Here is a 15,535-nt window from a genome sequence, read left to right on the forward strand (position 1 = left end):
GAGACAGCAGGCCCTAGAGCAGCACAGTGACCCAAAGATAGACAAGACTCACAGGAGAAGAGCAGGAGCCAGGAAAGATTCCCCCAAAGAAGTGACCATGCCTAAGTTAAGTCTTAAAGAATGATCAAGAGTTGGCCAAGGGACAGGGGGCAGGAGGTCTTCCCAGCAGAAAGGCTGGCAGGGCAGAGCCCTGGACAGCCACAGAGGCTGGAGAGATGGAACGCAGGGCTTCTGAGGACTTTTAGCATCAGTGAAACTATAGATGCAGCAAGGCCCGAGGACACAGGTATTGTCTACACAGGCCTGGAGGCTCTGCCTCTGGGTGGCCCAGAAGTTCTGGGAGCCCCAGGGTGCCAGGGGTATGACCAATATCTTGCAAAGCCCAGAGAGGAGGGTGACTACCTGGAACAGATAGTGAGTTCAAGGCTGGTGCTCACAGTGAGACCCTTCTCCATGTCTACTGTGGGAAGGACCAGATGGGCTCAGCCCTAGAGAATCCAGAGCCACTCCATGGCCTACAGTGGGGGGAGTGCTGCCCCTCAGCACAAGATGCCACAGACCTCCTGCCATGCTCTGTGGCATTGGCATCTGCATCACCAGCTGGCCCTCGGTTGCTGAGTATGCAGCAAAAGGATGACTCCTACCTCCCCCAGGGCTGGAGACCTTAGAATAAGGCCCTTCCTGCCTCCTTCCTCCTTTTCCCTGCAGATGGAAGAATGGGGCGAGATGGACTCTTGGCTTGCACACAGCCTCCTCTTTCTAAGCTGTCTCCAAGGAGCCACCAAGCACAAGCCCACAGAACAACCTTCCCCCTAAGAAGGGGCCTGTCCCAGGTAGGGAGATGGGGCTGGAGGACCCCAGAGATGACCCACTCACTCCCTCCCCTGTCATCCTTCTCTCATTTGCTCCTCACTCTGATTTTCTGGTGATCTCCAGGAGAAAGCCCTCACCATGGCCCCCAGGGTAGAGGGGCTATTTTTCACATATGCTTCCAAGAAAAGGGATTGAGTCTTGCCCAGATGAGCACACCCCACCCTCCTCAGCCAGACTGAAAGCTCCCATCTGGGTCTCTCTACTGGACAGTGTCCAGCTGCTGGAGCCCAGAAGGGGATGGGTATAGAGGCTGTGTGATAATGAAGGGTTGGGGAGAAGGGATGGGAAGAGATGAGGAATGGAGGGGAAAGGTGACCCAGGCCTCCCTGGAGGATGCCCATCCTACCTGGATGGGGATGAGGGGCTCCTTGTCATCAATGTCGATGAGCACGTCTTCCCCAGGACTGAGTAGGCTCACATCATCTGCAGGGGAGGGAGCCATCTAGGCCTGAGAGGGGCTCTCTCAAAAGGCTCGCCCCTCACCAGCCCCAGGGCTCAACCAAGGGACCAAGACAAGACCCTGCAGTCTCTCCACATCTCTCAGTCGGTATCTCTCTCTTCCTCCTTCCCAGTAAGTCCCTCTCTCATCTCCATCTCTCCCATCCTCCTTCACATGTTCTGTCTCCCACTTCTGTCTTCCTCTCCTCACATTTCTTTACTCCCTCCCCGCATCATTGTCTCCCTGCCCTCTCTCTCCTTCCCCCTGGGCCCACTTTGAGCCCTCGCCCCTCAGCTCCAACGGGTATCAGTCACCTGCTCCTGGTGCCCCCCACCCACAGCTAGGCTCTGCCCTAAGGAAGGTCTCTACCCTGTGGTCGAGCAGAGCAGAAACCACTTCTCATTCAGGTCTCTGTAAGAGAACGGTTTCAGGATGCATCTCAACTAGGAAGGGTAGCTTGGCCCTGAGGCCCCCCCTTCCCTGACCTGCCCATCATCTCCCCTTCCCTGACCTGCCCATCATCTCCCCTTCCCCTACCTGGGCCACCCTGTGGGGATGGACTCTCCACCGAGTAGGGGTCACACAGGAACCTCTCCAGGGAGCGGATGGTACACTGGCCCACCACAGGCCGGCGGCCAAACTGGCGGTTATCGATGACCTTGACGGTAATGGGGGGGCAGTAGAGCTCCTCCCTGGGCAGCATCTGGGTGGAGGAGGAAGAACGCACTGGCCTGAATCCCTCTCTGGGAAGTCTCCAGGTCAAGCCCAAAGAGCAGAAAATGACTATAAACCGCAGATAATCCCCATAGCCAGAAATCCAAAATGGTGGCTGGCCCAGAGCTGGGCAGTCGAGCGAAGCCACACACCTTTTCTGTCGGCCCCTTGAATGCTGCATGCAGAGGCTGGCTTTCCCCCCACAGCTTTACCTTCCAAATACATCCCGTTCAGCCTGAAGTGAAAACAAGGCTGCGCTCCCTCACTGGCTGGGGAGCGGGCGAGGGGAGTTGGCCCGGGACTCAACATTTCTTACAGACAGTCCCCCCAAGTGGATACTCAAGAGTTGGCTTACAGACCCAGATTCTTCCCCCCCTCCACACCCCAAAAGCACTTTGAACACAACTTGAAATAATTTATTTGCTCTCCTTCAGGGGCGGCTTTGGCTCGGCCAAGAAGAGGCTTCTGTTGACAGCCACTGGGCCTGGAATTTCTACAGCACTTTCATCTTGCAAACCATTTTCTTTTCCTCAGACCTGCCTTACTCCGGCCGCTAGGTCTAGGCATCCCAGGGAGCTGGAGAGGCCTGGAGGGCCTGAGGGCTGTGGGGGTGAGCTCCTTTGAGGGGACCCAGGCTGGGGGAGGACACGGTCACAAAAGGTTTGGAGGAATCCTGGAAAGCCAAGCCCTAGCAGGTCCCCGAGGGCGCTCCAGGGGACTGAAACCTGTCCCAGAGGGAAAACAGCCAGGGGATGTCTCCTTGGGACTTTTGCTGATCTAGGATCTGGGTATAGAAGGAGCAGATTGGCCCTGTTTGTCCTACTCAGAGGCCTGAACCCTTCCAGTGAGGACGGTATGAGCATTTCTCCCCATGTTCACAGGAAAGTGAGGGGTCCTACCCTGGATCCCGCAGGGAATTGGAGCACAAGCCCCAGGCTGCTCGGGGACATGTAGAACTTCTAGCACCAGGACTCTGGAAGGGGACAGTAGGGAGGTGGGGCTCACCACTTCCATGAAGAGGGTGCAGATGTCAAAGTTGGGGTTCTTCCGGAGGTTCCTGATGACACAGGACTGCACCGTCTGGCCCCCACACTCTACCACGAGGCTGGGGGAGGAGATGTTGGCCAGCTGGTAACTCTTCATGTTCCGCAGGCCCCATGCCAGGATCTAAGCACACAGAATGAGGAGAGTGACTCAGAAGGCCCCGGACCCTAGGAAAGGCTGGGGCCAGGAAGGGGAAGGGCAGGCTGCTCCCAGCCCCCATGCCCAGGCCCGGCCGGCTCACCTCGATGGCGGTACGCTGGAGCGCTGGCTTGATGTTCTGAGGAACCATGTAGATGTTGGCCTCCCTCTGGGGTGGTGGGTAGGGCAGGTCTGTGTCCTCAGACTGCAGTGGACAGCAGGTAGAATGGAGACAAAGGTGGGAGGAAGACCAAGGCAAAAAGACAAGAGAGAAGGACAGATAGGACGGAAAGAAATGCCAAGTGCAGGGAGAAACAGAGAAGGAAAGACAGAAGTGGACAAACAGGGAGGCAGAAACGAAAGAGCTAAGTCAGTTTCGGCCAGGCACCATCTTCTCCAGGATCATAATTCCAGCACCTTCACCCAGGGTTCAGGTCACCTTGTTTCAACTGAATCCCTAGTCACCCCTCCTCCCATAATGCAGGCTCTGATGCCCCCTGAGCTGCTCCGGGTCTGCCCCTCCCTGACACGCACACAGCACATGTGTGCACACACTGCCTATTCCATCCTGGCAGATCCACTTCAGCCCCTCTCTCAGTCCCAGAGAGGACCATGTGCCTGCCCCCCAGCCTGGTTCTCCTGCCTCCTGGCTCAGACCCTTCTGGGTTATCATCTGTCCTGGTATTTCTTCCCCACCCCCAGACACCTTCCAGCCCCAAACCCCCACCTCTCACATCTGTCCCCTGTGAGGACAGAATACTTGCACTGTGAGCCAGAAAGAGAACAACTGACCAATGGGAGAAGGGGCTCCTCAGAGCGCCAAAGCACACTGCTGGGGAGGGTCTCTCTCCACCAGAGACGAGCAAGTGTGTGTCAATTCTGATCTACTAAAAGTTTGCCAGAAAGAGTTGGGCAGGAATCTTCAATGATCACAAATCACTACATAAGGAAGCAAGGTGGGGCAAGGGAGGCAGGTACTGCCTTAGATAGTTAACCACCGATAACAGCAGTTAGGAACACAGGTGTGAGTCCTAGCTCCACTATGTATGACGTTAAATAAATTATTTCACCTCCTATAGCTGAATGTTTTCATCTATAAAATGGTTAGCAAAAGTTGTCAACCTCTAAAGGTTAGGGTGAGGGTTGAGGAAGTTAATACCTGTATAACATTTAGAGCTTCATGTAAACCTTCAACAGGACTATTAGCCCATGTGGTGCCTTTGTGACGATTAGAGAAAGATGTGCTTAAGACTCTACTTCCATGTCAGAAAATCATCATATTTTCTGAGTTTATTAGAACAAGACACTTTACTGCCACCTATTGGGAAATTGTTATAATAAATACAAGTATATGGTGTCTGTGCTAGAAATGCAGCCCCTTAGACACAGTGTCCTTGTGCAGTTCCCAATCTGCACATCCATACATGGAGGGCCTGACACTCAGGAAATGTTAACTATAATTAAAAGGACTGTGATAGACACTTTACAGAGCTTGCCTCATGTAATCTCATTTATTAAACAATGAAATCATTGGATTCATTCTCCAAGTGACTTGTGTTGGATTCCTTCTGCGAGGATGGTACATCCATACACAGATGCTCTGCCATAGATGGTGGGAACAGTCAAAGCAGAGAAAGATATCAGCTTCCCCCCACCTCCATGAGTCACTTCACAGCCAACCCAAGCCACGCTCCTGTGCAGCGACACCCTGATGACACCATGTTTTCCCCAACCTACAGCAGTTGGAAGCTCAGTCCTAGAATCAGACCTCAACTCTAGTTCCAGCTCTGCCACCTCCTCGCCATTAGACCTTGGGCAGATTACTCAACTTCAGTGACTCAGTACTCTCAGATGAAGATTTGAGATAAGCTGCTCTGAGAATTAAATGAGAGAACAAATCTGAAGAGCACCTGGCACACAGGAGGCGCTTAGTAAATGGCTATGACTGTAACTATTACTAGAATTGTTAGTACCATTGTTTTTGCCATTGGTGTTGGTGTTGATCTCCCCAGGGTGACTTCAAGAGAGCTGAGCCATCAGAAGCATCTTTCAGGGCAATACCGGCTTTATTACTATCTCTAAGTCACCAGGGCATAAAGCAAAAAAACTTATCATTTTCCTCCAGACCCACAATGCAGGTGACATGATGCAGGAAGCACCTGCATTGCTGACTGGCTGATAAGGAGGGGTGATGGACAGGGCTGCTGCAGTGCACAGCTCCAGGGGCTGCTATGCATGTCACAGTGCACATGAAAGGCGCCCTTGGAGGATGGAGGCAGGGCCTGCACAGCTTCTGCAGTGACCTGGCTGCTATGGGGTCCCCCAGTTTGACGTCCTCCCTGGGCACTCCAAGGCCACCAGCTGCAGGTGGCAGCACAGCAGGGTGTCCTCTTTAAAGACGGGGTTGCACTCGAATGCCTGCTTGTGGTCTGTTCATGGCCCCTTATGGCTAGTGCCCAACCCAATATGGACCCAGAGCCAAAAACCCGGGACAAAGAGGGGCCAAAAAAAAAACCATCAGGGAGGGAACAGCCCCAGGATCCCCTGAGTGGAGTGGCAGAAAGACCAGTCTTTCTCATACACTTGTTCTCTTAAAATCACTAAGGAAAACTCATGAATACATTCCTGCCAGAATATTTCCTCTCTAGGCCCCCAAACGCAGGGCAGTATCCACTTTATCCCTCGTTTCCTCGGTCTGTCTCTCCCTCGGGGCTCCCTCGAGCTCCATGGTGATGACATCCCTCTCTAAAGGCTGGGGACCAGGCTCCCCATCTTCAGGAGCCTGCTTGCTGAGGACAGGGGAACAAGAACCTGGAGAAGGTTAAGCTCCAGTACCGTTTGGAGAAGGCCCTGGAGGAAGAAGGCAGGAGCACACAGCTGCGGAGTATCGGGCCCAGCGGAGGCAGAAGGAAGAGACAGGCAGAGACAGTGGTTAGAGGTGTGTCCAGGCAGCTTCTTCAGCATGAGGCCACCGCATGCATCCCAAGGCCACCTCTGTCCACCATGCTGTCCCCGGGGGTCCCAGGATATGCTTCTTCCCTGCCATTTCCTGCCACCTCCCAGGGTTGCCTGCCTCTGTGGCTCCCCCTATGACCATGCGTCCAAATGCTCCTCCCCAATTTTTCACACTATCTCCTGGATCTTCTCCTTCCCAATTTAAAGGCATCCCCATCTCCCAAATCCACCCGCGCCCTCCTCTCTGCAGGCTCCCTCCTCTCCTCTCTCTAATCCTGTCTCCATCCACTACCTCTCCTCCCTCACGTCCACACCACCCGCTGCCCAGTGCACCCTGCTTCTGCCCTCAGGACCCCTCCCCGGAAATTTGTCTCCAGAGTCCCCTATCCGAAGGACACTCGTGGACTCTTCTCTCTCTCACCCCCTCAGCAGCATCTGGCCAGCTAACCTCGTCTCCTTCCCAAACAGTCTCTCTGGATCCACACTGCTGGCCCCCACCCTGTTTGCCGAGCCTCTTCTACAGCCTTCCCATCTTCCTCCACCAAGCCCTGATCTGCTCCTTAGCCTAGACTTTCTGCTCCCAAACATCTCTGCTAAGCCCCAATATCTTACTGCTTAGTTCATTAATGTGTCCTACTGGCCTCTCACACTGAACTTGTCCAAAACTGGATTCTTCATCTTCCCCCTCAGAACCTGGTCTCTTCAAGTCTGACCCCACCATCTAGACAACCAAGCCAAAAGCTCCCATGCCACCCTTGGCTCCTCCTGCCCCTCATCACCCTGCCTGACTGACCACCAAACACTGGTGATCCTGTCTCCTGAACATGTCTCATGCCCGCCCACCCATCTCCTTTGCTCAGTGCAAGCCACCACCCTCTCTTGTCTGAATTCACCAGCATCCCCCTTTCACTTGGTTTTGACACCCTCTCCCAACAGCCCACGTGTGCTACAATCTGCAGCCAAGGCGGGCTTTCTAATAACGTCACTCTTTGTTTCAAGTCCTCCAATGTCTTCCCATCTGCTCAGGATGAAGTGCAGACTCTTCAAAGTAGCCTCCACAAGACCCCTAATCTTCCAGCTCCTGCTGCCTTCTCTGGGCATGTCTCTCATGAGATAAATTTCCCCTTGATGACCCCAAGTAGTGATGAACCACCTCCTGGGATACACGCAACCCCTGCCCTTCTGAATGCTAGCAGGTTGAAGGAGGCACCATGCTCTTTTAGCTTTGAGGCTTGGAGCTCAGTGGGCCCTGTGTCTGAAACGCACTTCTACCCCCACTCCTTCTGTACTTCCTATTCAGATGGCAGGTGTCCATTTAAATCTTTCCTGGTGCCCCAAGCTTAAGCACCCCCATAGCTCCCATAGCAACTTACACTTATTCCCATAGAAAGACACATCAATCCATCACCCGTGCTATCTCCACGTGTTCATTTGATTGTGTCCTTAGTTAAACCAGCAATTCTGTACACAGGGACCATAGCTGAATTCCCCCATCCAATAAATAAATGATTATGAATGGATAACTGAAGGGGAAGAGGGATGGTGAAGACAGATAGAAGAGTGGGTGGGTGGGAGGATAAAGGAATGAATTCAACACACACTGTCCTCCTTCCTAGCACCCATGCCTGCTCCAGCCTGACCCTGGGTCCTCCCCAGGCCTGCTCATTACTCCCTCTGGTTCAATGGGCTTTCTTTACTGCCAACTGAATCTAACCCATTTTTAGGGCCTAATTCAAGGTCTCTAGAAAATCTCCCCAAGATGCTCCAGAAACGTCTTATAACCTGACTCTGACTCTCTTAACCCCGTCTACGTGACCCTTTCCCCACATACCCCATTCCCATGGTCCTAAAGGATCTCTGATCATCTCACAGGCAGGAGTCCTGAGGCCTCTGCCAGCTCTTGAGCCTGGTTTTCAACTTTTTTTCTGGTCCAGCCCACTTGAGGGGTACAGCACCCCCCTTCCAGGACAGTAATTCTCACTGAAGGTGCTGTGAGCCTCACTGCAACTGGGAAGCCCCTCAGCACTGCTGGGCAGATGGGGTGTAGACTGAAAGTGCCACCAGAACATCCTGATTCACTGTCCTATGGGTGATGGGGGACTCTGATAAGCCTAATCAGAGGAAGCCACATTTGACCAGCTCCCGTCTTGTTCCCCTCAAATGCAGGGCAGACCAGGGGCGGCTGCAGAGATGGGTTCTACAGGTGTGCAGAGTGTTGATCAAGCCAGCCCAGACCAAGAAGACCCCAAGAACAAGTGAAGCTCTCTCCCCTACCAGAGCTGCAGCTATCCTCAAGCCCACTTCAGTCTATCTGTCCCGCTGGCCAGTTTACCATGAAGAACTAAGGCCCTGAGCCATGAAAGGCGCTGCCCCAGCCCAGTCTAGGGGCCACCACGTTAGACAGGAGTCACTCCCAGGGCAAGAGAAGTGTTGGCAAGCCTCCTGCATCAGCCTGGTCACCAGTAGCCTATGGACCCTCACTTCACCCAGCAGGGGACAGAAGACTCTGCAGTCACATCCTGGTTCCTCGGGGAGCTCCAGGCAGGGGGCAGCCAGGCAGGCTGGGAGGGCTCCATTGTCTGCCTGCCCCACCCAGCTCGTTAGGAACAACATGTTGCTCTAATTACACTTCCCAGGAAAAACAGTGTTTTAAATTAAGGCCTTGGGGGAGGAATGGGGGATGGGGGACCACTGGCTTTATTTTCCTGATTGCAAAACACCAAATTTTTCCTTCCAGTGGATTTGGGGGAACAGGAGAGTACCCCGGGTATATCTCAGAGTAAAAGCCATATACCCTGCAGCCTGGATGGGTGGATGGAGTGGTATCCGGTGGCCCCCACCCCTGAGCTGGCAGTAAAATCAGCCACAAAGCATACAATCCCTCCCACCAGGGCATCCCCTGCCCCAGCAGGAGAGAAGCAGCAGAAGCAAGAGTAATACTCTAAACCACGCCCCCTCCCCTCCCCACCTCCCCGAAATGGTCAGTACCACAAGCCCCATGGGTCTTCTTCTACACATGTTCTGTATCCTAGGGGGCCCTGGGCATTCAGGGACCCACCATCACTTCTGCTGCTGTGTGTGCGTGCATGTGTGTGCCCTCGAGAGTGTACACACTCGCACACGCTCACACGTGCATGCACACATTCTCCAGTTCTCAGGAAATCTAAAATTGCAGTTTCTTTGAACTCATTCCCCTTGGCAGCAAGGACTGCCTTTGTTCTCCAGACAAAAAGGAAAAGAAACGAGACAGAGGGCTCAGAAGAGGCGGGGAGAAGGAGGAAGCTGGGGCCAAGGAGCAAACAGGAAGAGTGAAACACGAAAGGAGAGTGGGAAGAGACTCAGGAAGAGAGGGAAAGACAAAGAAAACGCAGACCAGAGAGTGAAAAGGAAACCCTTCCCTCCATCTGCTCTCTCTGCGAGGACCCAGATCTCCCGGACATCATCAAAGCCTCAGACACACCATGCAACAGCCTGACTTCCTGACCAAGAGCCGCAGAGAGAGGCGTTCCAGATGGGCATAAAGCCTGGCAGAGGGGAAGCTTGTTGTCCAACAGGCCACATCCAGGAGGTGACATGCCCCCAGCCCAAGACACTGCTGCCTGGGCCACCTCCCCACATTTTCTACCAATCCCAACTTCAAAAGCTAGCTCAGTGGCACCTCTTCCGGGAAGCTATCCTCACTGTTCTGCTCTGGGAGCCTTCGACGGGCAGACAGTACTTCATCTCATTCACAGGCACTGTGGCTTGGAAATCTCCACACCTGGCTGCGCTAGCTGAAGGGCACTTCCCACAAGAGAGGATATCCTTAAACCATCCTTCAGAGTCACTTGCCCCATCCGTTCCTACTGGCCTGTCTCCAGTCCAGGCCCCTATCTCAACTGGCTCAAGAGCCTCCTAGCTAGTCTCTCAAACCCACACCCCCTGCAGCCAGACAGCTCCCCAACACACCCATCCTTCCCTCACTGCCCCCTGACTCTCATGGGCTCCCATGGCCAGGGGCTCAGGAGGAGGCTCCCAGCCCTCCAGGAAGGATTGAGCACACTTCACAGGGATCGGCCGGGAGCCTGGGAGCAGCCAGATGGGAGATACAAGGCAGGAGCTTGGTCACAGCAAAGAAGACAGAAAAACCCTGCTGCGGTCTTGCCTCCAGCAGGACCAGCGGCAACAGAAGGACCACCCAGCCCTGGGGCTTCTTAAAGCAAAGAGGACTCAGCATCTTGGCATCAGGCTTAGCCTTCAAGTGAGAAGGACATGGGCTGAGCTAGGGGTCCCAGGGCTGTTCCCTGGGACTGGGGGAGGTCACAAGGTCATCTTCTGGGGCTGGTCCCTGGACCAGCAGATCATTCATCCCACTGGGATAGGTCCTCCTCGGACCCTTGGAACCTGCTGGCCTGGCCCAGCCCTGTGCCTAGCACACTCCTAGGACTTGCTCTCCCCTGGCCCTGCTCACCCACACCCGCCCTCAGCCTGCGGCCTGCTTGGCCCTGCAGGGGGCACTCGGCGCTCTTCAGGCTCTGGCCCATAAGCTGCAGTTTTGATTTGCTTTCTGACGAGACTGCAGCCAGATCCCTGCCCTCGGAATCTGAGCCTTCACTGTTATATATTACGAATCCAGTTATTAAGGATTTTAACTTTTTTTTAATAACTCATCCCTGGGCTGGGTCTTCTTCAGAGCAGGCTGTGGGTTTTGGCCACAAAGTGCACTCAATCAACAGAGAGGGCTCCGTGCTGCTTCCCTGGACAGGACTCCACCTCCCTTTCCAAATCGGCAGTCTTTTGCAACTGCAGCCAGAAGCAGGAGGCCGCCTGTCAGGCGCAATTACAGCGAGCTCACTTGGCGGACCCCACCTCGGTCTGGGAGCAAAAGGAAGTGAGGTAAGGGGTGGGGGGCCTGTGGATCCCACATCCTGACTCTGCACTTCAAGTCCAAATTGCGCTGAAAATGTCAAATAGTGTCCGCTGTCAGTCTGGGGATTCCCTAATGGCAGGAAGTGGCTGCCCTTTTCCCAACGCCTCATCTGACCAGGGCTCTCCTTCCTGTCTCTCCACCCAGGTCTCTGCCACCCACCCTCTGGCCTGGCTCACGACAATCCACCCACAGATGCACAGGAGGCCATAGGGAACGTGCATCTCTCCTCCCATGGCAAAGGATGCAGCCTTGCTTTATCTAAACGCAAACTCTAAACTTCTTCCAGCCCCTAGGAGGTCCCCAGGTCACCCCATCCCCCAAACCAGCCAGGACCCAAACTGGTCCTTGGCCTTTCAAGCCAAAGCCATGTTTCTCACTTTCTTCCTAAGTGCTGATGGGCATAAAGACATTTGACTAATGCCACCTCCACCAGAAAGCCTTCCTTGACTACTCTGGCCCCTTCCAAACAATTTATTCTTCAAAATGTGCCACCTGGTACTTAATCATTTAAGACTCTGTATTGCTATTCATGTTGTCTGGGTGAAATCTGGCCTCCCAGCAGGACAGCAAGCCTTCTTAGACCAGGATCACCCCCAGGACACACTCTGAGGAGCCCTGAATCCACACAGAGCATGGGGAATAAAATCCAGACAGGTCTCCATGTGACAGGTGCCTGCTGGGCACCAGGAACCTGGAAGCCTCCAGGTGTGTGCTTGAAGGCTGGCTTCACCTTCCCTCCACCTCGGCCCACCCACCCCAACCACCACGCCCAGCTCACCTCATCCAGGATCCTCGATGTCTCCTGCACCTGGCCCACAGCCATGGGATGTGGCACATCCGGGAGATGGTGAGGGGGGTTGGGAAGGGAAAAAGTTCTCTATTAGTATCAAGGAGCACTAGGCGGGGCCAGAGGTCAGCATGCCAGATGCCAGCACTAAGAGGAGCCAACAGAAACCACCTCCCACCAAGGGTAAGAATATACACTTCCCAGCCACGACCCCGCAGTGGTCCCTGAGAAAGAAGGTGTGATGGATGTCAATGCAGAGGGACGCTGGGAAAGGCTAAAGCATAAGCCTGGACGCCAGGAATCTCTGGAAGCAACAAGAGGAAAGAGAAGAACAACAGGTGGTGGGAAGGGCCTGGGAGCCTGTGGCCTTGGCGAGCCGAGGAGAACCAACCTAGAACCCCCAGGAGCGGGCAGCACTGAGAGCAGGAGCTTAGGACAGGGAGGGAGAGCTGGAGGGGCAGGGCTGGTGAATGAGGGCTTGCATGAAGGGAGGGCCTCCCAAGAACTCTCTAAAAATTGTGTGGGCTGCCTTGTGAAGGACAATGGAGGTGTCCAAACACAGCCCAGATGACTGCTTCTCATAGATGCAGCTGAACTTGGCATGGAATCAGGTAATGCATCCAGTGCACCTGGGTACCAGTCAAAGCTCAACATTTTCTACCAAGACCTCCAGAAGAAGGAAGGAGAGCAGCAGTAAGGGAATGAAGCCCCCGTCCAGGAAGAGGAAAGAAAATGAGGTCTTGGTAAGAACAATTCAGTGGGAAATGTGGTCTGAATCAGAGCTTCTGAAACTCGTGCGTGTGTGAGAAGGCCCTGGAGGGCAAGTTGATACAGAGGTTGCTGGGCTGCTCCCTCAGAATTGCTTCAGTGGGCTTGAAGTAGGACTCAAGAATGGGCCACACTTTCAGAACCCTGGGGCTAAGTCAGTGATTCTTAGTCCTGGATGTGCATTAAGATTCCCTGGGCAGTGCTGTCCCAGAGATTCTAATGCTCAGCCAGCTGAAAGCCACTGGGCTGGACAATTATGAGGATCCTTCCATCTGGGATTCTGTGGTTCCTGGACTTCTCAGAGAAGGGCAGCAAAGGCCTGAGCTGGGCAGAGAGACTTTGAGCTCCCTCCAGCCCGGACCCTCCTCTGCTTGAAAGAGCTTCCCCGGGGGCTTGAGGCAGGATTGTGGTAATGTCTGACCACCCTTCCTAACCCAGAGAGATGCCAAACACAGGGAGACTGGCAATCAGTTTGAAGAAGGAAAGGTCAGATCAAGACTTACCTCAAAACCAGGAATATGGTGGATGGCCGGCTGGAGTGAAGAAAAGAGAGCTCTGGTCATGTGCTTGTCACCTAAGGCCCCCATCACCCTCATGACACTCATGGACTATGTCAGTGATCAGACAGTCCATGGTTTGCAGCCTCTATTCCTTGAGGGTAGAAGGGATGCTAGGTTGGCACTGTGCCCATCCCTCCAGACTCTGTATTGTATCACCCAGAGCAGCCCTACTCCTATTCAGTCTACATATTGGGGTTCACATCATACTAAGAGGAAGTTTGAAGGTACAGCTCCAACCCAAACCTCTCATTTTACAGCAGGGGAGTGACTGGCCCAGGGCCATGAGGCTCGGTCATGGTGAAGCCAGCACTGGAACGGGGATCCTGCCCTTGCCTGTCCCTGGAGTCCCTCACATTGTGGCAATTAAGGCTCCCTTAATCAGATCACAGAGGGCCTCCTCCCAGAAACCACGTCAGGATATGACCCAAGGAAGATTAAATCCAGTGACCAGAGGACTCAGACATTCCTGATCCCCAACATTCTATTCCGATGTGAGATGGTGTCCTGACTTAGGGTTCAGAAAATGGGTCTCAGCAGGAGGCCTGGCTTCAGAGGAGGTGTTCCAGGCTCCCACAGAGGGTTGGCCCCCACCCCACTCCTGCCTGGGCCTCCTGGATCTGGATACAGACCAGCCTCACCTTCTCTCTCTGGATGAGCTCAAAAGAGGCCAGCAGCTCCCCCGACGGCTGGCTGCCCCTCATCAGTGGGAACCAGGCCAGCCGGGGCATCCGTTCCAGACTCGGTTGACAGATGCAGCGACCCATAAACTCGTCTGCACCCTAGACCAAGCGTAGAGAGACAAGAATCAGCATCCCTTACCCAGGGCTCTAGGGAGCCTCAGAGAGATCAGGTCTACATGTGCCTTCTGAACTAGAAAGGGCCTCAGTAGTCAGGGCACCCCCTCCCACAAAATGGTGAATTCTGCTCTCCTTAGCAGGACTCAAGGACAAAACAAGCTGTGAGTAGCCTGTGGTGACTGTTACTAGGTTTGAATTCCCATCATGGTCGGGAAGTCCCTCTGGACAGCTAAACACTGTCCAACTGTGTTTGCCCTGCTATAATTTAATCAGCACGGAGACTACTGGAGACCAGACAGACAGCCTCCTGGCATTTCTCTAATGCCCTCAGCAGTACAGGTTTTTGCAGTTCCAGGGACTTCTGTATCTCCTGCTCATTTCACCCTTAAATTCCCCCCCACTTTGCAAATGGGGAAACTGTGATCACATTCATCAAATTAAATGATCCTGGACAAAATGATGTTTTCATCAAGGAAGGTGCCTTTTCTTCAGGCACCTTCCTTGACTCCCTGCTGCCCGACTCCCTGCTGCCCAGAAGACAGATCTGTCACACTGGATCCAGGGGCAAGCCCCCTCAGGGCTCCAGCAGCCTGCAGCTCGTACCGCTGCCCTCCCGCCCTGTTCTGCACTTGCACTCAGTCCTGCCAAGTCCCCCTGAGAAGTGCCAGCCCTGATGCCTGCCTCCCTCCTGCTCCGAAGGTGCCAGGGCCTGTGCCCTTCTCCAAACAGTCCCACATGGACTCTTCCTCCGGTTGCTCATTCCTCCCCATGGTACCAGCTTTTCCTTCCAAGTACCCCAATGTTGGACCCCCAGCCCAGGCCCACCTTACCCACGGCCAGCTGCCCCCGCCATCTGGTGAGGCATATAGACAGCATCACCTTCCCCCACCCCTGCTCACCACACCCACCCAGGGAACCTGACGTTTGGTCAGGGCAACTCTTACTGACAATGTCTTCTAAACCCAGTCCCTCCCCTTTCATCCCACCACCACCTCCAGCACAGGCCGGGCCTCTTTGCCGTGCGCCCAGTGGATCTCTTCCAGCAGCATCCAGCTTCCTCTTTGGAAAATGCTGCCCTGATGTCAACACTCTCCTGCTCCCCTGGCCTCATACTCTCTTCTCCTCCTTCCAGGCCTCTGCCTTGCACCGACACCCCAACCCCACATTTCCTCCAGGGCCTGGGTCTTTCCCAAAGGCTTTCCTGACATTCCAGCCCATAGCACTCTCTCCCTCCTGGGAGCCTCCTAGAGCTGCTCTGTCCAATACAGGAGCACCAGCCACCTGCAGCTATTTAAATTTTAATTTTACTTCGTTAAAATGAAATAAAATTTACAATTTCATTTCTCAGCTGCACCAGTCCCATGTCCAGTGCTGTGCAGCCTCGTGCAGCTAGAGGCTCCCTTTTCGGACAGCACAGCCCTAGAGCTCGCCTGTCACCACAGGAGATCCTGTGGGACAGTTGTGGTAAGAGGCCCTGCCTGTGGCACAGAGCTGGGAGGCACTCGGGGACGCGTGCTCTCACATGGAGGATTCTCCACTGGGTGGGTGTCT

At 54.2% G+C, this 15,535-nt stretch overlaps 1 protein-coding gene across 16 annotated transcripts in view; it reads right to left on the minus strand.

The window, feature by feature from the left end:
• Positions 1-15,535, minus strand: part of DYSF (dysferlin) — a 232,878-nt gene that overhangs the window by 72,687 nt on the left and 144,656 nt on the right. For all 16 annotated transcript variants that reach the window (XM_054475263.1, XM_054475258.1, XM_054475261.1 and 13 more), the window contains 7 exons: positions 13,826-13,966; positions 13,131-13,160; positions 11,851-11,880; positions 3,312-3,413; positions 3,032-3,193; positions 1,850-2,015; positions 1,220-1,296 (listed from right to left, as the gene is read on the minus strand). In XM_054475263.1, coding sequence (XP_054331238.1) covers positions 1,220-1,296; positions 1,850-2,015; positions 3,032-3,193; positions 3,312-3,413; positions 11,851-11,880; positions 13,131-13,160; positions 13,826-13,966 — 708 coding nt within the window. The remainder of the gene's footprint in view (positions 1-1,219; positions 1,297-1,849; positions 2,016-3,031; positions 3,194-3,311; positions 3,414-11,850; positions 11,881-13,130; positions 13,161-13,825; positions 13,967-15,535) is intronic.

This window comes from Pongo pygmaeus, chromosome 12 (assembly GCF_028885625.2).
Source record: "Pongo pygmaeus isolate AG05252 chromosome 12, NHGRI_mPonPyg2-v2.0_pri, whole genome shotgun sequence".
Lineage (NCBI taxonomy): Eukaryota > Metazoa > Chordata > Mammalia > Primates > Hominidae > Pongo > Pongo pygmaeus.